Source organism: Misgurnus anguillicaudatus, chromosome 24, assembly GCF_027580225.2.
Source record: "Misgurnus anguillicaudatus chromosome 24, ASM2758022v2, whole genome shotgun sequence".
Lineage (NCBI taxonomy): Eukaryota > Metazoa > Chordata > Actinopteri > Cypriniformes > Cobitidae > Misgurnus > Misgurnus anguillicaudatus.
In genome coordinates, this window is record NC_073360.2 from 5,959,512 (window position 1) to 5,986,342 (window position 26,831).

The window sequence follows — 26,831 nt, forward strand, 5'->3', positions numbered from 1 at the left end:
TCCAGAACCACATAAGGTTGGATTTTTCTCACAAATGTGAATACGATCCTCCCACAAATGTGAACACGATTTTCTCACAAATGTGAACACGATTTTCTCACAAATGTGAACACGGTTTTCTCACAAATGTGAACACGGTTTTCTCACAAATGTGAACACGGTTATCTTACAAATGTAAACACGGTTTTCTCACAATGTGAACACGGACACGATTTTCTCACAAATGTGAACACGATTTTCTCCCAAATGTGAACATGATTTTCTCCCAAATGTGAACATGATTTACTCATAAATGTGAACATGGTTTTCTCATAAATGTGAACATGATTTTCTCACAAATGTGAACATGATTTTATCATAAATGTGAACTCGATTTTCTCACAAATGTGAACATGATTTTGTCACAAATGTGAACGTGATTTTGTCACAAATGTGAACGTGATTTTCTCATAAATGTGAACACGATTTTCTCACAAAAGTGAACACGATTTTCTCACAAATGTGAACACGATTTTCTCACAAATGTGAACACGATTTTCTCACAAATGTGAATACGATTTTCTCACAAATATGAACATGATTTTCTCACAAATGTGAACACGATTTTCTCACAAATGTGAACATGATTTTCTCACAAATGTGAACACGATCCTCACACAAATGTGAACACGATCCCCCCACAAATGTGAACACGATTTTCTCACAAATGTGAACATGATTTTCTCATAAATGTGAACACGATTTTCTCACGAATGTGAACACGATTTTCTCACGAATGTGAACACAATTTTCTCACAATGTGAACACGATTTTCTCACAAATGTGAACATGATTTTCTCATAAATGTGAACATGATTTTCTCACAAATGTGAACATGATTTTCTCATAAATGTGAACATGATTTTCTCATAAATGTGAACCTGATTTTCTCATAGGTGTGAACACGATTTTCTCGCAAGGGTGAGCACGATTTTCTCACAAATGTGAACACGATTTTCTCACAAATGTGGACACGGTTTTCTCACAATGTGAACACGGACACGGTTTTCTCACAAATGTGAACATGATTTTCTCACAAATGTGACCATGATTTTCTCACAAATGTGAACACGATTTTCTCACAAATGTGACCATGATTTTCACACAAATGTGAACACGATTCTCTCACAAATGTGAACATGACCCTCCCACAAATGTGCGCAATCCAAAACAGCAGACGGCACCCCCCCGACCTTTTTTTCAGACATCTTCAACGAATCTCCCCAAAAAGCCCTGAATTTTACCTTAGATACCACCACTGCCAGTGGCAGCAACTGAATAAAGACATATTTCATTTGTTGGGCTTTATTCTGTTGGTCTCATTGAATTTATTGAAAGTGTTAATAATACTAAGGGTGGGTTGCACCAACAAGGATTAGGTCTAAATCTGGTTTAAATCAAAGCTTATTTAATAATTCTGTTGCACCAAACTTTAAACCTGTTTAAAAATAATCAGGTTTTCATTTAAACTCCCATTTTGATGCAAGTTTAAATTTTACAGTAAACCTAGATTATCTTTAATCCTGTTGCTCCATTAATTAAACTCTGTTTAAAATCTCAGTGAGGGATTAACTTTAAACTTGCATATGAGGAGGTTTAAATATGTTTTTTTTTACAATTAAATGTCTGGCTAAATGATTAGAAACACATACTGCGAGCGTGGTGGAGCTACTCAAAGATGCGTTTATTATAACGTCTCAACAAAGTGAGTTTGGTGGCTTAAAAAGATTATTAACAGCACCGATGACAGCTACCGATGCTCGTATGTGCTTCTCCTCTGTCACGCGCGCTCCAGTCAGACAAAGGACAGTGAATGAACAGACACACGGTTGTGCTTTATGACAATTGCTTCGACACACCTTATTCATTATATCACAATATCTGAGCTTTGCGATATTTCCTGTCACAATATTTCCTGATCTGTTAATCAATACAATTGTTTTAAAGATTGTCAAATGTTTTTATTTGAATCAGACCTTTAGATTTGCCTACCGGTGTAGGTGGTTTATAATACAAAAATTACATTACCTTTGCTTGCATAAACTGTTTATTTCCTTTTTGAATGACAACGTCAACATTATTGCTTTTTAATTACACCGGAAAATTCAACATGGCGGACAAAATAAATAGCAGATGAAGGGTTTAATACAGTTTAAAGTTTTAATCTAAGATTTGTTAATCTGTGTTTAAATTTAAGTGGTGCAACAGAACTCGAATTAAAATTAAACTGAGATCAACAAACCCTAGATTAGCTCTAAACTCTGCTTAATTTAATCCTTGTTGGTGCAACCCAACCTAAATGTCTGTTAATAGTAAACAAATTCTGTGTGTACTAATAACAGACATTTATTATTATTACACTTTGAATAAATTAAATAATATTAAAGGTGACGTTCTTGCTGATCCAATTTTTTCAAACTTTAGTTAGTGTGTAATGTTGCTGTTAGTTAATAATACATGCAAATTGATAAAGCTGAAAAGTTCACTGCCAGGCAATATATTTTCTTTAATAGAATTCCCCTTTCAAAGCCTACAGCGAACGGCCGGTTTGGACTACAGCCCTCTACTACTTCCCAGTTGAATGACGTCAACATAAGAGTTTTTTACTAAACTCCGCCCACAGGAATACGTCAGTCGCCAGCTAATCTCAAACTGCTCTGCTAAACTAAGCTGCTGTCAAATCACAACACACTAAACAAACTAAACAATCAGAACTAAGGCATTTTTGAAGGAGGGACTTTTTGAACAAAGAAGACATCAGCCCGTTTTTAGGACCGTGAAAACAGCGGTATACACAAATAAGTAAATTGTGTGAAAAATACTGTGTTTTGTACACGTGCAACATGAACACATGTTATATTGAGCACTGTTAACACAATCAAAGCTTTAAAAACACAGAAAGAACGGGACCTTTAACATGAAGCCCGACAAAGGAAACATGTCCCCATTCAGCTGCCGCCACAATAAGCAGGGGTGGTGTCTAAGGTAAAATCCAGGGTTTTTGGGGGGTTGAAAAAGTCTGACAAAGTCGAAAAAGTGCCATCTGCTGTTTTGGATTGCACACATTTGTGTGAAAATCATGGTCACATTTGCGAGAAAATCATGTTCACATTTGCGAGAAAATCATGGTCACATTTGTGCAAAACAGTACATATTTGTAACACCTCTACATTTTCACTTAAATTGATTTTGTATTTGCAAAGCATTTTCTGTTTGTTTGCAAGTCGAGTTTCCCTTTGTAAAGCGGATTGAGTTTGTTTGCAAGATGCTGGATTTGTTTGTTTAAATATGGCACAAAATTAATTGCATAATCATCTGTTTGCAATCTTTTTTATGTCACTTTTAAGCAAATATAATTCTCATGTAAGTGTTTTTGTACTATGATCTGGTACAATCAAGAGAAAGAAGACTGCCTTATACTCTGACAGTATTCGTGTTTATGTTTTCATGGCGCCCCCTTGTGGTTCTGAAAGGGCAGTGAAAAATGTGTTAATGTCAAAGTATTTTAACTAATATTTACTACATTTACATTGATAATTAATAATATGTCTTTTCAGATATTACATATAAATGCATCACCTTGTCTCTAAAGCTTTAATCTCTAAAATGCTTTCTTTAAAAAACACTATTCTTTATGTATTTTGAATCATGTTTGTGAGAGAATTTTTAAGTTGAGCAATATTGTGCGCACTTTCACAGATTATAAACTCCAGCCAAGGGACACATTTGTTTCCAGTATGTTGACTTAGCTGCCGCAAAATTGCAGCAAAATTTAACGAAAGAGGTTATTTTATGTAAATGTATGAAATGTTGTGACAATGAAACAATAAACCACACGTGATTATTAACACTATGACACTATACAATTTTATACACTTTCAATTTACATCCCATATGGAAAAAAATAATTTATTTGGCCAAAATATGTTTTAAATATATACCTAAGAAATGTAATAAATATATACATAAGAAAGTTAATAATTAAATATATCTTTGAATTTGAAAATATATTTAATTTTAACCATCATACATCAACATATATTTCGAAATGTATTTCAAGGGCAAGCAAATACATTTATAATTTTACAATCCATATGGAAAATATGTATTCTTGGCCAAAATATTTCTTAAATATGCTAAATACAAGTACATTTTATAAAGTATATTTTTGAAGTTGAAAATATGTTTAATTTTGTAACATAAACATAACGTTCATCTTCCAATAAGACGTAAATATATATATCCTTGGTTTGAATGATATGCTTTAAATATATTTATTTTTAAAATATTTTTTTCAAAATATACAAAAAATGGCCAAACAATATATTGGTGAGAAATAAATTTTTGTAAACATCTTCCAAAATATACTTCAGCAAAGATTTTTTTGGCCTTTAGTTGTATAGACAGTTTCAGCAGTGACAGTGGCTTTTATTCCACTCAACACCATTTGTGAGTTCAAATTAAATGACCTGCGAGCTTTCCCACATAAAACTGAGACGAAGCACAACATCAGGCTCTAAAGGGGTTAGACTGACACACACTAGCAAAACCCACCCACAAATAAAAACACAGCGAGCGAGCACACCGTTTTCACAAAAAGATCAACTTACCTCAGAGCTGGGGTCAGGGGATTACTCTAACAAATATCGTTGCTCAGATAAAATACCCATGTGAAATAAGTAACTTTAGCACCATCCGTGGTCAAAAGGACATTTCCCAGTCCTACTACATGGGCGTTTCTAAATTCGAAACCTGCAGCTTCCGGAGGTCGCATATGCAGGATGCATACGTCATCAAGCCTGGTTTATTTACGTTCACTGAGCAATACATTCGCAAGTCATAAGCATATTATAATAATTAACGATTAACTAAAAATAATAGTCAACTTTATAATTGTTAACATTCTTGAAATAAGACGAATGCAGCCTACAAATGCGACCTCCGGAGGCTGCAGCCTTTAAATTGAGAAGCGGCCACTGTGTCGCTATGCACTTTTCATACAGACATGCTCAGGCGATAGTTAATCTCCCAATGGTTTGTAATAGTGGGCTGTTTGTTGTGGATACTTGAAAGGCTACTGGTTATCATCAGCACTTGAGGACATTTCTGAAAGGACGCACTGAAGCGAACAAATCGATGACTATCCATCCAGTAACAGTTTTACAGTACGTCGAGTTGCTGGCTGCTTACGGTTACTATGGTAAAGCTGTGTGGAGGACCTGACTTTAAACAGTGTGGACGGACTGCTCGTTAATGTGGAATATTTATACTTCCGACTAAAATTATATTCATATTAAACCCAGCGATTAGGAGACTGTTTCACATAAAGAGAGCGATGTAATTAACTTCCGTCTTTCTTCAGGTAAGCAACGTCTATGCTTCTAATGCAATAATATTTTACATGGAGATATTCTGCTGATTATTTTTCATTGTGAGTTGTTATTTAAAACAACACACCACAACCGATAATCCAATCACCTATTAATGTTTAAGTCTTTATTAAAATTTCTCTGGCACAAAAATATGTTTTAAAAATATGCTAAATACATTTTGTAGAAAGTAAAGCTTAATTAAATATATTTTTGAATTTGTACATATATTTAGTAACCTTCATATATTAACATATATTTTATAATTTGTTTCAGGGGAAACAAATAAATTTCTAATTTTACAACCTATTAGGCTTATATATTTCAAATATATAAGCCTAATAGGTTGTAAAATTAGAAATGTATTTGTTGAATAAATAATTTGTTTCCTGGCCAAAATATAAACGTTTTTACAAAATGTATAAAATATAAAATGTAAAAGTATTTTTTAAAATATAAAATTATAAGTTTATTTTTGTAGTTGAGTAGTTAAAATTTTTATTTTAATCTTTTCAAACATGTTATGTTTACAGGTTTGTAACATACAAAGTTTTTCTTACAAAGTGATGTTAATATTAATTATTTTAAATTATAAAAAATTATTAAAATGGCCAAAATATTTTTGTAAACATATTTCAAGATATATTTCAGCACAGGCCTATATATTTTTGGGACATTTTTGTATTTTTGAGATATATTTGAAAATAATTTTTGCCATATGAGACAGAAGATCTTGCATAGTTCACTTGGCTACTTAATCCTTTTCCTGGTAAAAGCCTTACAATTATAAAAATTTTACAATGTCAATTGTTTTATTCAAATAACTTTAAAATAATATAGCCTGTATAGTAACCTGGGTAGTTGAAATGAAATTTTAAGAATTTGTAACAGTGCTCATGTGTGACATCTAAATTGATTTTATATAAACGTGCCATTTCTTCTAATTCTATACACTACATTTACAGAGCGCTTATTACACTGCCAGTGGGCACCTTGATGTTAAAAAGACATTAAATTGACATCAAACACTGACATCAGGGCAAAATGCTAATCAAACTGACGACCAAAACTTGATGTCTATTTGACGTCCACACACTGATGTTCTTTCAGCCTCCAAAATAACAACACAACAGCCATTTAATGAAAGGAAAGTTTTATTCAGCAAACTTGAAACTAATAGTTAGGGCTGTAGCCTAGTCCACCTTTGTCAAGTCCAAGACCAGGTCTAGTCGAGACCAAGTCAAGAGTCCAAAGAGGTTTGAGTCCAAGTCTAGACCAAGTCCAAATGAGACAGTCAAAATAGAGACAGAAAAAGAATCCTCTTCAAGACCTCATACTTAAATATTGATAATTTATGTGATGCGAATTTGTCGTCTAAATAATGACATTGATTGTAAACTGAATGGCCTGCAAACATATTGGTCTGCAGTTTCCCGGACAGGGTTTAGATTAATCCAGGACTAGGTATTTTATATTAGGACATTTAAGTAGTTTTTGCAAAGATGACTTACAAAAAACATTACCGGTGTTCATCTTGAAACAAAACAACGGCACTGATATATCAGTGTTTCCCATACATTGATTTATTTGTGGTGGCCCACCACAGAATCAACACTGGCCCCCACAAATAGAAATTTCATGATTCCCATTTACATTTTTATTTCACTATTTAAAACAGCTTAATTCGGCTTAAAATGTAATTTGATATATAATACAGATCAAATACAGATACAGATCAAAGAGAAGAAGTGAAACATATTTCAGGTGCCAACACTAGATCAAACGCAAACACGACATGATGACGTCAAATATATGCTGATTAGCGGGTGACGTCATCACCACCACAGTCTCTCAAAATCCTGTGGGAAACACTGTATATGTAAGGAATAATTGACGACGGGCCATTGAATTATTCAAAAATAATGCACACCCAAAGTGGTAACGCGGCAAGACGTGAAGCGGACATGCATTTTAATCTGGGACTAGGGTAAACCCTGTCTGGGAAACCGCCCCTATATCAATTTTAGTGTGGGTATTAAAGGAATAGTCTACTCATTTTCAATATTAAAATATGTTATTACCTTAACTAAGAATTGTTGATACATCCCCCTATCATCTGTGTGCGTGTACGTAAGCGCTGGAGCGTGCTGCGACGCTTCGATAGCATTTAGCTTAGCCCCATTCATTCAATGGTACCATTTAGAGATAAAGTTAGAAGTGACCAAACACATCAACGTTTTTCCTATTTAAGACGAGTAGTTATACGAGCAAGTTTGGTGGTACAAAATAAAACGTAGCGCTTTTCTAAGCGGATTTAAAAGAGGAGCTACATTTTATGGCGTAATAGCACTTTTGGGAGTACTTCGACTCGGCGTAGTAACACCCTCCCTCTCCCATTATGAGAGTGAGAAGGGGAGCGGACTTTTCAGGCGAGTCGAAGTACTCCCAAAAGTGCTATTACGCCATAAAATATAGTTCCTCTTTTAAATCCGCTTAGAAAAGCGATACGTTTTATTTTCTACCACCAAACTTGCTCGTATAACTATTCGTCTTAAATAGGAAAAACGTTGATGTGTTTGGTCACTTCTAACTTTATCTCTAAATGGTACCATTGAATGAATGGGGCTAAGCTAAATGCTATCGAAGCGTCGCAGCGCGCTCCAGCGCTTACGTGCACGCACACAGATGATAGAGGGATGTATCAACAATTCTTAGTTAAGGTAATAACATATTTTAATATTGAAAATGAGTAGACTATTCCTTTAACTTCCTATTTTTACCAAACTCGACAACCTTGGTGAAAAATAAAGAAAAAAATAAGACACACTGACCAGTTATACTTTCCCTCATGCATTTAAACTGAAATCTTATTGTTAAATACAACCCCAAAACAGAAAAAGTTGGGACATTGTGTAAAATGTAAATAAAAACAAAATGTAATAATCTGCAAATCTCATAATCTAATTTTTAGTTGCCAAACGGGTACAGACAACATATCAAATGTTGAAAATAAAAAAAATACTATTTCATGTACTATTTCAAAATGTAGGCACGTTTGTAATGTGATGCCTGCAACACCTTTCAAAAAAAGTTGGGATGGAGGGTAGATTTTGAGCTATAATGAGGTAAAACAATTTATTAACGATGTGATTTGAAATAGGTGATGTCAACAGGTGATTGTAGTCATGATTTGGTATAAAACCAGCACCCAGGAAAGGTCTAGTCCTTTAGCAGCAAAGATGGGCCGGGGATCACCAGTTTGCCAAGAAACACATGAGAAAATTATTGAAAAGTTTAAAAAAGTATTTCTCAAAGACAGATAGGAAGAGATTTGAATATTTCGTCCTCTATGGTATTCAACATCATTAAAAGATTCAAGGAATCTGTCGCAATTTCAGTGCGTAAAGGCCAAGGGCGCAAGCCTAAGCTGAACTCCCGTGACCTCTGTGCCCTAAAACGGCACTGTATCAAGAATCGTCATTCTTCCATAGCTGATATAACCACATGGGCTCAGAATTACTTTGACAAACCTTTGTCAAGCAGCACAATACAAAAGTACATCCACAAATGCCACTTCAAACTTTACTGTGCAAAAAGGAAGCCGCCGTCAACGTCTCTGGGCTCGGAGACATCTAGAATGGACCATGACACAGTGGAAAGTGTATTATGGTCAGATGATTCAGTTTTTGAGGGTTTTTTTTTTTGGAAAAAATGGACATTGGGTGCTCCGGACCAAAGTTGAAAAGGACCATCCAGACTGTCATGGTCTGGGGTTGCGTCAGTGCCACTGGCAAGGATAACTTGCACTTCTGTGATGGCACCATTTATGCTGAGAAGTACATAAAGATTTTAGAGCAAAATATGCTGCCTTCAAGACGACGCCTCTTCCAGCGACGGCCATGCATATTTCAACAGGATAATTCAAAGCCACATTCTGCACACCTTACAAAGGCATGGCGCGAAAGAACAGGGTGCAGGTGCTGGACTGGCCTGCCTGCAGTCCTGATCTGTCTCCTATAGAAAATGTGTGGCGAATTTTGAAGCGTAAAATGCGACAACGAAGACCTCATAACTGTTGCACACCTCAAGACATGTTTACAGGAAGAATGGGACAAAATTCCACCTGAAACATTAAATCACTTGGTGTCTTCTGTCCCTAGACGTCTTTTGAGTGTTGTGAAAGGAAATGGCAATGTTACAAAGTGGTAAATGTTTTACTATCCCAACTTTTTTTGGAATATGTTGCAAGACTCAAAACGCATATATGTGTTTATTTTGAAGAGACAATAAAATTAATATTGTAAAACATCAGACAAAGGTTTGTTTATAGTTTCTAAGTGCAATACACAACAAAAGGGGTTTTCAGATCACTGTTTTCAGTTTTAATTTTAATTTAAGACTTTGTCCCAACTTTTTCTGCTTTGGGGTTGTACAAAGTTTAAAACTACTGCCCAAATTTAAATACTTTATATACTCGGTGTGTTTTTACTTTAATAGATTTTTAATTACATAACAATTGTTATGTTTGTAGTCATGAATTAGATTAAGCATATGTGAACATATAACACACTTAGGTTTGTTTGTTTACAGTATATGTAACCCTGTGAGATGGATAAGTATGAGAAACTGTCTAAGATTGGGGAAGGCTCATATGGAGTGGTGTTCAAATGCAGACAGAGGGACACGGGTCAGATAGTGGCCATTAAAAGGTTTGTGGAGTCTGAAGATGACCCAGTCATCAAGAAAATAGCACTGAGAGAAATCCGCATGCTGAAGGTAGATATATACAGTATATATAGACACAGAAACTATTAAAAAGTATTGTACTGTATATTGTACTTTCATCCTTTACCCTAAATCATTTGCACAGTAATATATACACGTTTTATTCTTTATCTGTATAGCAACTGAAGCACGTAAATCTGGTGAACTTGCTGGAGGTCTTTAGGAGGAAGAGACGTCTTCACTTAGTCTTTGAGTTTTGTGAACAAACTGTACTCAATGAACTAGACAAACACCCACGAGGGTCAGTAACATACTTCTCTTTAATCCCACTATCATGCTATCTTTTGCATCATCTGTCTGTTGTCTGTCTTTCTTTCATTTTATGAGCAATCAGATGGAAAATGCCATATCTAGAGACATGATCAGAGTGTTCAGCTACTCAGTAATATTAAACATACAGTACTACAAATATTTTTATTGGCTCTCATGGCCATATAAAAAACTATGAATTTACAGCCTTTAAATGATCATATGCTAAATTTAGTTACTATAAATATTTTATATTAATTTTCCTTTACTCTGAAATGTTTCATCAGCAAAATATTGCTTTCTGTTAGTCATTATGTCATGCAAACTTGTATAACTACACAAGTTTTTTGGTTAAGAAACTATTTTAGTGTAGAGTCATTTAATCTAAATGTACACAAGTAATGTTTTTATTAAGGCATGTTTGTTAAAACTAGTTATATTTCCTAATTAAACTAAGACATAGTCCTGGCGTAAGCTATGCTCTGTCCGGGAAACCACTCAAAAGTGTTAGCGATTTCGAAAGTTCTGGTTTCTGATCCGTCCGAGTCTAAATCAGGGCTTGCAAAATTTCAAAATCCCTGGTAGCTCTTCGGGCAAGTACTCTTTGGGGTGGTTTCCCAGACAGGGATCAGCTTGAGCCAGGACTAGGCCTTGGTTTGATTGGGAAGTGTGGCTTGTTTCAACAAACATGCCTTACTAAAAACATTACTTGTGTGCATTTTGAGGCAAAAAAGGGACACTGGTGTATTTTCAGATTATGTCAGTGCAAGTTGTTTTTAGTTTGGACAGCTCTTATATTTATTTTAGTATAGGACTAGTCTAATCCCTGTCCGGGAAACCGCCCCATTAATTTTTGTTAACCCAAGATGAATATATAAGTAGCCAGAATTTATAATGTAGAATATTGATATAACCTGGATTTCCATGCAAGCCCTGTTCCTTTTCATCTCCACATTGAATATCATCACCATTTATTTGTAATTTAATGGATCACAAGGCTCACAGTTTGGATCATACAATGTTTTTCCAGTTACAGATTGGAAAATTTTTTCGATCAGAAAAATAGGGACTACTGTCGCTTTAAGAGCGAGTTCTTCACAGAGCCACTTAAAGCCTAATGTTACAAATCTGATTTCTTTCTCAAATGATTATTTTCACTTCAAGACATTCATGATTGTTTTTTACAAAAATACATTACAAGATTGCTTTGTGTGAAGACATGAGAGAGAACTGAATTTTATGTGACAAATCAGTACTGCCGCTTCCTGTACAGTTCAAGTGATCACGATTGGAAAGTGAAAGTAAGATTTCAATACCCAATACCTGAATTACCTCCATTTTGAATTACAAAAACATTTAAATATATTTTCCTCCCTAAAAAAGCCCAAGTGCAAGTGCATTTTTTTTTTTTTTTTTAAGTTGTAAAACTGGTAAGGCCTTACAAGTTGGTGGCCTCCCAACATCTTTCTCTCTCAATTCCCAGAATGCCTTTCGATTGTAACCTTAGCTGCTCATGAAAACAAAAGAACTGGTTGCCAGTGGTCACAGGCCCATGCCTACTGTAGACACAGGACAGCGTTTTTCTCACTCCTTTAGAGAATTGAACGACAAACTGTGTAGTATTTAGATAGCATACTTGATATTAACATTTGTCTGTTTTTGTTCTTCTCAGTGTTCCTGAAGCACAACTCAAGAATATTGTATGGCAAACACTACAGGCTGTGAACTTCTGCCACAAACACAATGTTAGTGTGCCCAACCTGGTTTTCTACCTATTGTTTACTTAAGTTCTCCATTTTCTTTTTTATTAAAAAAAGGCTTAAATTCCCTTAATGGAATTTATTTTATGTAATTTTTTTGTACATTGTGGGTGCTGTAAGCATTTAAATGACCGACATTACTGAAATAGGTGTCCTAAAATATTAAATGTTATTCTGTAAGCAAAAGATAAAAACATGAAAAGGTGGACCAGATCGATTCTTTGTTTAGCCAATCAGAGCACTTAAGGAATTTTTCGGGCCCTATCATACACCTGGCGCAATGCAGAACAAGCTATCATTTTTACGTTCAGCGTCACAAAATAGTAAATGCATTTGCTCCTATTTGTGCGCCCATGGTCTGGAAATGAGGTGTGTTCAGGTGCATTGTTGGTGCGTTGCTATTTTGAGGCAACTAAAATAGACTACGCCATTGACAAACTAAAACCTGGTCTAAAGTCAGTGCAATATTGTTTTTGTTATTTAAAGAGCGTGTTCGTAATATGCGCCTATAAATGGAATGAAAACGCGTATTTGCTTTTTACACACATGGATGCGCAGCAGCACACAAATGATTTTAAATATAAAAAATTAAAGGATTAAAATGTAAAATTATTCTTGAGTCTCCTGGACATAAATGAGGACAGTTTACAGGACTTTAAAAGGCTTGAAAGCTGCTTTACCTTTAGCCTAGTAATTTTTAATCAGATGTTTTTGCTAATATTGCATTTATTTATTTTTTAAATGCTACCCACGGGTTTATTGTAAATGTGGTCTTTGTACACTGTAAGAAAATTCTGTAGAAATTACAGCATTACTGGGTATTACTGGCAACTAGCTGCCAGTAACTTACTGTAGATTTTACATTTATGTTATTTACTGGCAACAATTTGTTCAAAGTTAAATGAACATGAAACATTTTCAGTCTTTATCTTCTACAGCAAGTTACTGGCAATCAGCTGCATAATTACAGCTAATTTTTTACAGTGTACCTTTGGATATGGTGAGATGAGAACCATTTTTAGGTAATATTTTTCAAAACACTCAGCATGCTGTCCGAGTGCTAAAACGCCTCTCTACAAGTTTGTAAATTCTTTATCTCCTGTTTGTTACGAATAAAGTATTTTGCTAATGCAAGCCTTTTTTGTAAATTATTCTTTAAACAAACATTTTGAGATTACGGTGATCATGCATCATACTTTATCAGCAATTTAAACACTGCTTATTTTACTCCATTACTGAAATAACGATGTCTAAAGAGAACCAATGCTTTAATTACACAAATAACCTTTATAATGAATAAAACGCAACACAATTTTTTTATATCAATCTTAAACTGGTGGTCTTCTTCCTCTGCTTACAATTTTCCACTTACAAATTCTGCCATTTAAACAGTCAATCCGCCATGGCGCGAGCACAACTGCCTTTTACAGGGAATAAGAGTTGAGACGTTACACCCAAAACACACCAATTACTCATTACGAGAATAGGAACAACCCTTTTAGACTGTGCGTCAGGCGCATAGACAATTTTTCCGTTGTTAAACTAGAAAAAGTGGATTTGGTCACACCCTTTTAGACTGTGCGCCGTGTGCTTTAGACCATGTGCTTAGATCTATAAAATAGGGCCCTTTGGGTTAATGCTTTCGCATAATAGATACATAATCCAAATCTGACAAAATTAATTAAAAATTTCTTGTGCCTTTGGTTCCTTTATAATATTGTCAATGGTGTGAAAAAGTGTTGGCCCCTTATTCCTGATTTTTTATGATTTTGCATGTTTATCACACTTGTTTGTAATGTTTCATATCATGAAACAAATTTAAATATTAATCAATGATAGCACAAGTACACACAACATGCAGTTTTTAAATGAAGGTTTTTAATATGAAGTATATTTAACTAAGTTCGGGAGGAGCATGGTCATGTGATCCAATCAATCAGCGCGAAGAGGTTTCTGTAAATAGCCATCCTTCACCTTTGTCCCGTGACAATTTTTGGATCATCCCTCCTCCACCCCATCACCTCACTCTCAGCTAGTTTCATCTATCCCAGTTAAAGAGGGGGGGGGGGGGTAGTCTTTAAGTTCATTTCCATTCCAATTCACAATACCACAGCAAGTCTTCCAGGTCCTGAAGCAGCAAAACAGCCCCAGACCATCACACTACCACCACCATATTTTACTGTTGTTGTGGGGCCTTTGTGACCTCTTGGATGAGTCTTTGCTGCTCTCCTGGGGTAATTTTGGTCGGCCTGCCACTCCTGGGAAGGTTCACCACTGTTCCATGTTTTCGTCATTTGTGGGTAATGGCTTTCACTGTGGTTCGCTGAAGTTCCAAAGCTTTAGAAATGGCTTCATAGTGTTTTCCAGACTGATAGAGGTTAATTACTTTCTTACTTATTTGTTTGTTCCTGAATTCCTTTTGAATCTCAACATTATGTGTAGCTTTTGAGAATTTTGGTTTACTTCACTTTGTCAGGCACATCCTACTTAAGTGATTTTTTGATTGTGAACAGGTCTGGCAGTAATCAGGCCTGGGTGTGGCTAAAAAAACTGAACACAGGTGTGATAAACCCAAGTTAAGTTTGAGTTGAGTGCGTTTACATGCACAGAATAAGCGGATAACTAGCGGATATTTGTCAGGTTTCTCACAAGTAGTGATGTCACCGCCTATAGTACATGATAGTCGTTCAAAAAGCCAACGGCATATCTGTCGTTGTATTTTTCTCATGTCTGCAGAACCTGTAAATGTAAATGTTTACCCTGCTTAAAAATCCAGCATCAAACCAGAATGGGAATTATGCTGGTCTATGCTGGTTTGATGATGGTTTAGCTGGTGGTCACCAGCATACCAGCACCAAAACACAGCATATGCTGTGTCTTGCTGGTATGACCAGCATGGGATGCTGGTTCTAATGCTGGTTTCGTGCTGGTTTAGCTGATGCTTATGCTGGTTTGGTGCTGGTTTAGCTGGTGTTCAGTAGTAAACCAGCACCAAAACACAACATATGCTGGTCTTGCTGGTATGCCGTTTTTTTTAGCAGGGTAGATGCCACACAAAATCGGGGGTAATGAGCAAAAAACTACCTGTGCCGATCGTTTTTCCTTGCGCTGTTTATGGGCTTTCTCTGATAAAAGAAAACTATTTACGTGTTTACATGACCCCACATGTTATCAGTTTATTAAGCATATAACGCACTCACTTTTTCACACAGGGCTATGTGGGTTTGGATTTTGGTTACCCTTCATAATTAAAAGCTTCATTTAAAAATTCATTTAAAAACTGCATGTTGTGTTTACTTGTGTTATCTTTAATTAATATTTCAATTTGTTTCATGATCTGAAACATTAATGTGTGACAAGCATGCAAAAAATGCACCTTTTCACACCACTGTATGTATGGAACATATATACAGTGAGGAAAATAAGTATTTGAACACCCTGTTATTTTGTAAGTTCTCCCACTTAGAAATCATGGAGGGGTCTGAAATTGGCATCTTAGGTGCATGTCTACTGTGAGAGACATAATCTAAAAAAAATCCAGAAATCACAATATATGATTTTTTTACTATTTATTTGTATGATACAGCTGTAAATAAGTATTTGAACACCTGTCTATCAGCTAGAATTCTGACCCTCAAAGACCTGTTAGTCTGCCTTTAAAATATCCACCTCCATCACATTTATTATCCTGAAATAGATGCAACTGTTTGAGGTCATTAGCTGTATAAAGACACCTGTCCACCCCATACAATCAGTAAGAATCCAGCTACTAACATGGTCAAGACCAAAGAGCTTTCCAAAAACACTAGAGACAAAATTGTACATCTCCACAAGGCTGGAAAGGGCTACTGGGAAATTGCCAAGCAGCTTGGTGAACAAAGGTCCACTGTTGGAGCAATCATTAGAAAATGGAATAAGCTAAACATGACTGTCAATCTCCCTCGGACTGGGGCTCTATGCAAGATCTCACCTCGTGTGGTCTCAATGATCCTAAGAAAAGTGAGAAATCAGCCCAGAACTACACGGAAGGAGCTGGTCAATGACCTGAAAAGAGCTGGGACCACCGTTTCCAAGGTTACTGTTGGTAATACACTAAGACGTCATGGTTTGAAGTCATGCATGGCACGGAAGGTTCCCCTGCTTAAACAGATGTCCAGGCCATCTTAAGTTTGCCAGTGACCATTTGGATGATCCACAGGAGTCATGGGATAAAGTCATGTGGTCAAAATAGAACTTTTTGGTCATAATTCCACTAAGCGTGTTTGGAGGAGGAAGAATGATGAGCACCATCCCAAGAACACCCAAGAACACCAGAATTTGATGATCAGCATTAAACACTCAAATCAATCTTAAGTTTGGACCCTTCAAGACCAGACTCAGACCAAGCCAGAGGCCCTTAGAGCCAGACTCAGACTAGACCAATACAAGTTTTGCAAAACTTCACAAATTTACTTTGATGCCATCAAATTACTATTGTGCAGTATCTCCACAAAAACACACCAAAACTTTTCACAAGTCAGATTCATTGGAGATCATCTTCTGACAGTGAGAAAAAGACTTAAAGGCACTTTTTCTCCACTCAATGTATACTTGAGTGGAGAAAAGTGTTAATCATTTACAATCAATTAATAACAAAAACATTATATACTTCTAGTATATTTGTCTAGTAAAGGATACAGGTCCTTCTAAAAAAATTAGCATATTGTGATAGTTCATTATTTTCCATAATGTAATGATAAAAATTAAACTTTCATATATTTTAGATTCATTGCACACCAACTGAAATATTTCAGGTCTTTTATTGTTTTAATACTGATGATTTTGGCATACAGCTCATGAAAACCCAAAATTTCTGAACGAATAGGCTGTTCCCAGAAGGCTGTATCAAGGCACCTCAGTGGGAAGTCTGTGGGAAGGAAAAAGTGTGGCAAAAAAATGCTGCACAACGAGAAGAGGTTACCGACCCTGAGGAAGATCGTGGAGAAGGACCGATTCCAGACCTTGGGGGACCTGCGGAAGCAGTGGACTGAGTCTGGAGTAGAAACATCCAGAGCCACCGTGCACAGGCGTGTGCAGGAAAAAGGCTACAGGTGCCGCATTCCCCAGGTCAAGCCACTTTTGAACCAGAAACAGCGGCAGAAGTGCCTGACCTGGGCTACAGAGAAGCAGCACTGGACTGTTGCTCAGTGGTCCAAAGTACTTTTTTCGGATGAAAGCAAATTTTGCATGTCATTCGGAAATCAAGGTGCCAGAGTCTGGAGGAAGGCTGGGGAGAAGGAAATGCCAAAATGCCTGAAATCCAGTGTCAAGTACCCACAGTCAGTAATGGTCTGGGGTGCCATGTCCGCTGCTGGTGTTGGTCCACTGTGTTTTATCAAGGGCAGGGTCAATGCAGCTAGCTATCAGGAGATTTTGGAGCAATTCATGCTTCCATATGCTGAAAAGCTTTATGGAGATAAAGATTTAATTTTTCAGCACGACCTGGCACCTGCTCACAGTGCCAAAACCACTGGTAAATGGTTTACTGACCATGGTATTACTGTGCTCAATTGGCCTGCCAACTCTCCTGACCTAAACCCCATAGAGAATCTGTGGGATATTGTGAAGAGAAAGTTGAGAGACGCAAGACCCAACACTCTGGATGAGCTTAAGGCCGCTATCGAAGCATCCTGGGCCTCCATAACACCTCAGCAGTGCCACAGGCTGATTGCCTCCATGCCACGCCGCATTGAAGCAGTCATTTCTGCAAAAGGATTCCCAACCAAGTATTGAGTGCATAACTGAACATAATTATTTGAAGGTTGACTTTTTTGTATTAAAAACTATTTTCTTTTATTGGTTGGATGAAATATGCTATTTTTTTGGATTTTACTTTTTTGCCAAAATCATCAATATTAAAACAATAAAAGGCTTGAACTACTTCAGTTGTGTGTAATGAATCTAAAATATATGAAAGTCTAATGTTTATCAGTACATTACAATTTTTTTATCACAATATGCAAATTTTTTGAGAAGGACCTGTATACTAGGGCTGGGACAATAAATCATGTGATTCTGCTTGCTATGCTTCTCAATGAATTATGGTGAAATGCTGCTACATCCAAAAGCCAGAGGGCGCTCTCGTGCAGAAACTCGATATGCGAACCATTTACACACGGAGCTCCACGAAATGCCTGCAAGCATGTTTGACAGGTGTTGCTTTATCAAATGCATGTTAAAAATCAGGGGTTTTCAAACTTTTTTTGTGTGTGGACCACTATTTGTAATCAAGAATTTTCGCGGACCACCTCATAATACCTCTATTAAATAAAACCTCTAAATAGGCTTACTCGCACTAAAACTATAACTGGTCATCACATCAGTACAACAGATTCTTAAAACATATTCTTAAAAAAAATATTCTTTTATATTTTATTTTGCCTTTACACGGACCACCTGCAGTACCCTCACGGACCACTAGTGGTCCGCGGACCACAGTTTGGGAATGGCCGTTATAAATGACTCAAACTCACAGTTATTTTAGATTGATAAGGACTTCCTACTGATCAAAGAGCCGTAATCCATAAAAGAGCTGTGCATAATATCGCCTTTGCCATTCAGAATCGATATAAGACAGGTATTATTAGTATGAATCGTGATTAATCGACCCAGACCTACTGTATATGTGTGCTATAACAACATAGCTGCCATTAATCTTAAAAGTCACACTGTATTGCCATGTATCTGTTATAGTACTGTATTGGTGTTTATCTAATAGTGTCAGTCTTTCTTTGTGTTCCTACAGTGTATCCATCGAGACGTGAAGCCAGAAAACATTCTTTTGACCAAGACCGGTGTGATCAAGCTTTGTGATTTTGGCTTCGCTCGCATCCTCAGTAGGTTTCTTTGTCTCTACCTATTTATGTGCATTTAGCATCTTCAACTGGTTACTGACTTATTTATACCTCTTGCCTACAGTATATCAGTTGTCATTGCATTCTGAGCTCACGAAGCCTCACAGATGCAGTCAGCCAGTCAGGCTCTGCTTACACATCTCATTCTTGAGTTTCAGTGTATTGTTACTCTGGGCTAACACAAGGCCTATCTGTCAGCATGTTGTAATCCTTTTTGTATGATGTACATGTAGTTCTGTGTCTATTTGTGTTTGTAAAACAGCTGGCCCAGGTGATGATTACACAGATTACGTGGCGACTCGCTGGTACCGAGCTCCTGAGCTTTTAGTAGGAGATACTCAATACGGTCCACCTGTGGACGTGTGGGCCATTGGTTGTGTTTTTGCAGAGCTGTTGTCTGGAAATCCTCTCTGGCCAGGACGTTCTGATGTGGATCAGCTGTTTCTCATTCGACAAACGCTGGGTACTGACAGAAAAACAAAAGTCTGGGTAGTGAAGGTTAGATAAACATAAGTAAATTTAGTGAAAAGCCCATTATTAAAAAGCACAAAAACCTATATATATATATATATATATATATATATATATATACACACACACACACACTGGTTTCCATGTTTTGTGGGGACATTCCATAGACGTAATGCATTTTATACCGTACAAACTGTATATTCTATTCCCCTAACCTACCCCATTCCCTAACCCCAACCATCACAGAAACCCTTCTACTACTTCACATTTTCAAGAAACATCATTCCGTTTGATTTATAAGCTTGTTTCCTCATGGGGACATCAAAATGTCCCCACAAGGTCACAAAAACACTGGTATTCCTATCTTTGTGGGGACAATTGGTCCCCACAACGTGATAATTACCAGGTACACACACACACACACACGCACACTATATAGCAATTGCTTTAAACTTTAGTCATATTCCCCTACTTAAAAAATGTGATATACTGTTTGAATAGTATTTATGCTGATATAAATGTAATTTTTTTTTATTAATTACATTTTTACTGCCATTAATCACTGCATGAATACCATAGGTAAAAATAGACATCTAACTGTGCTTTCATACCAGACACGAATGAAGCAAATACATCACGCTGTTTGTACATGGTTGGATGGTTGAACGTTTTGAGTTAACTTGCTTCATTTGCAGTGAAATCTGCGCATGAAACACGAAAATGTACCTATGTTCCGCACACAAAAGATTGCATTCGGCCATTCGGTGCACACGTGCACTGTGCCAAAAGTCCTGTACGAATACACGTACTGCTACACCCCTAATATATAGCTAAATTTGAGTAAAGAGTGTTTTTACAACTTACCAGATTGTCCGACCTCCTCACTCACTTTCTTTCAAGCAAGATCTTTTTTATTCCTCTGGGTGTCCACATGCAGCGACGATGATTTTGGCCTCCTTTTTGTTAAATTATTTTTGCCCCTGCTCGCGTTGTAATCACGTTACTACTAGAGCAAGCTCCTGATTGGTTAATGTGGCACGAATATTCACCACAGTTCAGATTTTTCAACTTGCGCAAATCACGCGTTACATTATGTGCCTGAAACGCTCAATTCACGCCTTGTCGTTCACGCGAATCAAGCCTCAGGATGTCTATCGCGTCTTAGTGTAAATAGCGTAAATCACTCCCGCTTAACATTTTATTCGTGTCTGGTATGAGCGTACCATTACACTCTTTACAGTATAATTAGAATAATGTATTTGTGGGCATACATAGCAAAGAGAAAAGAAAGCTGAAATGTTGTATTTTAAATTACACTACTTAGATTAACCACTGTGTTTGAAACACCAATAGGTGACTTGATCCCACGACATCAACAGGTGTTCCGGTCCAATGTCTTCTTTAGTGGAGTGAGCATTCCTGAGCCCGATACCATGGTAACACAAGTACTCACACAAATACATGCCTAAAGGCTGTTTATGGATGACCGGCTCATCATGACTAAATGCTTTTGTGTCCTGAAACAGGAGCCACTGGAAAAAAGGTTTCATGGTCTTTCTCCTCATGCTGTTACTGTCATGAAGGTGAGATGCTGACTTTGATGGGTTTTTACGTTTAGTCAACTGCATCTTATAATCTAAACAGTAAATGATTGCTTCATTTATTTTTAAAGGGGACATTTCACAAGACTTTGTAAGATGTCAAATAAATCTTTGGTGTTCCTGTATGTGAAGTTCAAGCTCAAAATACCATATAGCAGTGCTTCCCAATCCTGGTCCTCGAGGCCTGCCTGACAGAAAGTTTTAGATGTCTCCTTATTTAAAACACCTGATTTAACTTATTAGTTTCTTTCCAAAACGGTACACATGTCTCCCTAACACGCTGATCAGTTACATCAGGTGTGTTAAATAAGGAGACATCTAAAACTTTCTGGGAGGGGAGCCTCGAGGACCAGGATTGGAAAGCACTGCCATATAGAATCTATATTATAGATAATTTATTATAGCATGTTAAAACTGCCACTTTGTAACCTTCTCATTTCTGGCTTATAACAAAAACAGAATAATGCCTAAAAGCTGCTGTGTGACAGGGTATACAGTTTACAAGCCGAAAAACCCAGAAATAAGTTTTTATAAGCTGTCGACCCCAAAAAACGATCGTTTAAAGACACAAAAGTGGAAACCGGCAACTTTTCATACTACTACTATAAGTAGAACTGCGCCCACTAGATTGAAACGTAGTCGGCGATCCACTTTTTTCGCCTTAAAGGCTTGGTTTTACGGCTCGACAGCTTATAAACTAGTCACTGTGGTTAGTCACTTTAAGTCTAAACTTAGGGCTTTCTTTTTTAACAAAGCATTCACATAAAATGTCAAGTAAATGTACCTATCCCGCAATAGTTAGTTTGTCCAGAACAAAGCATTCACATAACTCATATATACTAATATACTTATGCTGCAATAGTTAGCCTGTCTGGAACCGAGCGGATTTTAAAGGGGTGATTCAATGGTATTTCAAGCATTCTGACTTATTAACACAGTTATAGAGTTGTTTCCTCATGCTTAACGTAGGCAAAGTGTCAAAAAAAACAGTTGGGCGTGTTACAGAGTATTTCTGTGCAGAATGCACTTCGCCAGGGTTCGATTACAGGTCCAGCTGACATTTCATGGGTTTCTATACGTATCAAACGTATTCTATACGTATACGGAAAACCCCGCCCACCCGTCAATCAGCGGGAGACGTTAGAACTTGCAAACATCATATCACGCGACACAGCTTTGTTTAATTTCAAAACTCAACAATGGCATGAAAGAAGAAGTGTGTTTTTGGATGTAAGGAGAAGAATGCCAGCCTTATGAAAACAATGGATATAGTTTATTATCTGGGGTAGCAGCGGAGATTTGTTTGATGTGTGTTTGATGCGCTGGATTTTCCCAACCAGGTCATGAGTTGCATGCAGTAAGTAAGACTTCTATGTTATGTTGGAAATAGGCGTGCGCCGTGCATATTATATAAATGACATCAACATGTAGTGAATCATAAGTTAAACAGTGTTGTATATTGTTGCATCAACCAGTTTAATCTGCTTACCCGTTTCATGTCCCTATCGTGTTTATATATATAAATATATATGTATTTTTCTCCTCCTAGGAGTTTTCACACAGGATATTTCTCCTAGGGTTTTTTTAATCCCCTGGCGAGTCAGCCACCATTGACTTAACTTAGTCAACAATATTAATGCAAACTTAGGTGTCCCATATTCAGGACGGCGACGCTTAACAGTTTAAGGCATTATTCTGTTTTTTGTTATAAGCCAGAAATGACAAGGAGTCGGCCTCTCGCAATACAAAGTCAATGGAGACCGTTGGATCCTTCACCCACCCCCACCCCCGGTGGGCGTGGCTTTCAAATTAGCATAACTGCGCTCTGTCTCTATAGTGCAGGTTAAGGGGCGGTATTATCCCCTTCTGACATCAAAAAGGGAGCAAAATCTCAATGAGCTATTTTTCACATGCTTACAGAGAACGGTTTACCAAAACTAAGTTACTGGGCTGGTATTTTTTACATTTTCTAGGTTGATAGAAGCACTGGGACCCAATTTTAGCACTTGAACATGGAAAAAGCTTTAAGCGACACTTCTGTTCCTCCATAGTATTTTTAATAAATAGGTAATTTTAATAAAATCTTTAACCCATTTGTGCCCAAATTTTTCTGAATGGTTTCATGCATACAATTGTGTTAATAGTGTCCTCTGTAAACATGTTCTGCATTTATTTTCCCCATTTTTATTTTTATTTTTTTGAAAATCGTATTTGAATGTGCGGCAACTATAGTTGCCGGTGGGCAAAAAGGTTGTATGCACCCCTTTAAAGGTGTAGCGGAGGATTTTCTTGAATTTTAAAAAAGAACCGCCTTCTCCACTTTTTAAAAAATGCAATTGCGCAACACTCCTGATTGACAACTAGGAGGACCAATAATCTTGTTGATCCACCCGGAAAAAGAAAATCCTCCGCAATACCTTTAATGTCAAATTTTAATACATTTGGCATCTTACACAAAATAACGGCTTTCAACAGATCAACCTTTATTCATAAACACATTTATTATGTATAACAGTCAAAGAACATTCGATGCAACCCCCCCCCCCAAATAAAAATGCATCTAGCTTATAATCTCTTGTTCAATTCAATTCAATTCAATTTTCTTTATATAACGCTTTTCACAATTGTTAATTGTTGCAAAGCAGATTTACATGAGTAGATGTAAAGGAGAACACAGAAAATCAATAGATAATATAAGCAGTAGAATATAGCAGCTAAGGATAAACCGTACAAGCGAGTGTATTAATAATGTAACGTATACAGTAAAGTGCTAAGTTAAGCCAAAGTTGGCTGACTCTCTCGGGGACGAAAACCCCCCTAGGAGAAAACCCTGTGGGAAAAACTCCTAGAAGGACAAAAACCTTAAAGAAATTAATATATATATTTATATATATAAACAGGGTAGGGATAGGAGGCGGGTAAGCGGATTAAACTGGTTCAGCCGGTGGTCGCGCATTAGCTGGGCATCACGTTGAAGGACAGCCAGTAGATCAGTGGTGTGATGACCTTCACAGCAACAGGAAATGGGTCTGTTTGTCCCATTGTCTTCGGGGTCGAGGACGAGACAGGGAGAGAGAAACAGAATTCTATTAGCGTAGGGGCCGGTCGCATGAAACGCAAGTGTCATGCAGTATTGTAGTTTAAAAACACTCGGTTCCAGACAGGCTACCTATTGCAGCAATAGTATATTACCCATATGAGGTATGTGAGTGCTTTGTTCTAGACAAAATAACTATTGCGAGACAAGTACAATTACTGGACATTTTATGTGAATGCTTTGTTAAAGAAGAATGTCTTCTTTAGTTTAGATTTACGAACGCGTGCTAAGTGATATAAACTGTGACTTGTTCAGGTTTTTTATTATTATTTTTATTTATTTATTTTCTCTGTTGCATTCAGTGCTTTCTTCCAGAAACAACGGACCATATGTCAGCTCCAAATCAGTTCATATCACTTAGTTCATATCACTTAGCACATCGTTTGTGGCTCGACTTGTCGAGTCTGTTTTTCAAGATGTCTGCTGTCTGAATACGCATAATATGCTGTCTTTATAAAGTAGCTTCTTATTAAACTGTTTGTACACTTACAAAGTTCTCAATGCTTCGGTTTGCATGTAAGGACCCTCATTATGCTACTGTGGTAGTGTGAGGCTATTTTAAGCCTTGTTAGTGGTATTAACTAGCGATTTCTTGTACTTACTCTTTGCCCCATATACTAGCGCTATACGCTAATCTGTTTTTATTGATAAAAACTCTTTACATTCGATTATCATGAAAACGCATGCCAGAGAACGATCAACTCGGTCACCATGTGTTAATTACCCCTAGGTTCATTTTTCACCGGAGTTGTCCTTTAATGAAAATAATATGAAAATAAATCAATAAAATGGGCAACCAGTCTTTGTCTCTGTCTCCCTCTTTAAATGACCTGTATGAATGGATTTTATTCCCTATCAAATTAAGGTCTAATGGACAGTAGATATGTTAGTTAAAGGGGTTTAGGTATGATATTATGAAAGAAAAAAGCAATAAAAAGACCAATAACCTTGATTATTGGTATACACCATTTCCCCATGATATATGTACTTACAAGGCATTTATTATGCCTTCGCCATGTTTCTTGGAAGAAGAGGTAAGAAGTTGACAGCCTTGTGTGACAGGAAGGAGATAAATACCTTTTCTTTCTTTTTTAAATCCTTTATTTGATTGTTAGCTTGCATGTCATTGAGAAATAAAACATAGATAACATCAAAAAAATTCTTAAAAAAAGGAAAATGACAACTATGCACTGTGGCAACTATAGTTGCCGGTGGGCTGAAATGGTTTAATAAAAATGTCAAATTTTGACCCAACTATGTAGATGCCATTGTCTCGTAAATTATTTCACCATAGAAACAATTCAAGACTTTACACCTTCATTTTGACTATCTGTAGATTTAGTCTTTAAAAGCTTTCTTAGCTGAAAATGTTTGCCAGGCAACTCTGAGTAAACAGGAATAGGAATGATGATGGGTATTCAAGCACATGAGTAAACACAATGCTTGTGCACTGACTACTGAAAGGTTTTAATCTTTTTTTTTTTGTGCATATGAAGTCCTGTCTAGTAATGGATCCTTCTGACAGACTGTCATGTGAAGAACTCCTAGAGCTACCATACTTTCAAGAGGATGGAGGAACATGCTGCACCAGAGAGGCGGATCGTCCTGGAAGACGTAACGAGAAAGGCTCTAGACGCAGAGTCACAGGGGTACGAATCAACATGAAACAAGAAATTTCTATTGAAATTTCTTGAATAAAAAATAGGCCATAGCATATTTTTACATCAAAAACAAAAGAGAGACATACGTAATTGAGGAAAGTTCCTCAATTCTTATTACTGTAATTGCCATTTGACTTCATGGTTAAAGCTGATGTACTGCCTATGTGCTTATTAAAATAATTCGATAAACAAATGAAAGTAGGAATACATGAAATGTAAATTTGACCTGCTTTACAACAAAAGTAACTATGCTTCCTTATAAGGAATCAAAGGTTTAACTAAATCGTTTTGAAATTGTTTGGACTTCTGACTTGAATTGATTTACTGAAAGAATCACATGTTTTCCAGCCCCAGTACTTTCCACAGCTGATCAACAGCAACGTCTCACCAGCACCTGAACTGAAGAATAAACACAGAAACAAAAACGACCATCGTTTACCCAACATCTGATAATGACACTAGAGCAAATGTGTTTGACAAGCTAAAGTGCCTATAAGACATCTATAGATGTAAAGCACCTCAAGAAGACTATATTACTTTTACTTTATAAATACCTGTTCAACCTCATTCATCTCTCTGTCTCTCATTGGCTGTTGTGAAAATACTTACCGCATGTAATCATCCAGAATTAAAATCCTAAATATCAAACATGTTTGATACGATCAGGGCAGCCCAATTTTGCTTGCAGGCGTTTCAGTAAGTATATGATTTGATCTGTAATCGTCACACATCACATGAGAATTTGAGCTTGTTGGTTTTTTGCTTGTTGGTTTACCTTGATGGATATGCATGTCTTGGGTCACTCTGAACTGAAATTTGTCTAGTAGAGCTTGCAGCACTATGTTGTGTTTTAATGGTATTCATTTAAATGTAATTCATCTTGAAGTTGCAGTAAGTTGCTGCCAT

At 36.7% G+C, this 26,831-nt stretch overlaps 1 protein-coding gene across 1 annotated transcript; it reads left to right on the forward strand.

Annotated features, from left to right (window-relative positions):
• Positions 1-4,932: 4,932 nt before the first annotated feature.
• Positions 4,933-26,492, forward strand: LOC129437533 (cyclin-dependent kinase-like 1). Its single transcript, XM_055195730.2, has 10 exons — positions 4,933-5,401; positions 9,999-10,184; positions 10,313-10,434; positions 12,115-12,187; positions 18,987-19,077; positions 19,358-19,558; positions 20,920-21,002; positions 21,093-21,149; positions 25,761-25,913; positions 26,274-26,492. The coding sequence occupies exons 2-10, from the start codon at positions 10,017-10,019 to the stop codon at positions 26,373-26,375; spliced, it is 1,050 nt and encodes a 349-aa protein (XP_055051705.1). The 5' UTR covers positions 4,933-5,401; positions 9,999-10,016; the 3' UTR covers positions 26,376-26,492.
• Positions 26,493-26,831: the final 339 nt, after the last annotated feature.

What these genes read in the sequence shown, in the direction of transcription:
- LOC129437533 (XM_055195730.2), top strand. Translation starts at nt 10,017, where the DNA reads ATGGATAAGTATGAGAAACTGTCTAAGATTGGGGAAGGCTCATATGGA. An exon ending in CTAGACAAACACCCACGAGG is followed by an intron (nt 10,435 to 12,114) that starts GTCAGTAACATA and finishes TGTTCTTCTCAG; the next exon opens with TGTTCCTGAAGCACAACTCA. An exon ending in ACTTCTGCCACAAACACAAT is followed by an intron (nt 12,188 to 18,986) that starts GTTAGTGTGCCC and finishes GTGTTCCTACAG; the next exon opens with TGTATCCATCGAGACGTGAA.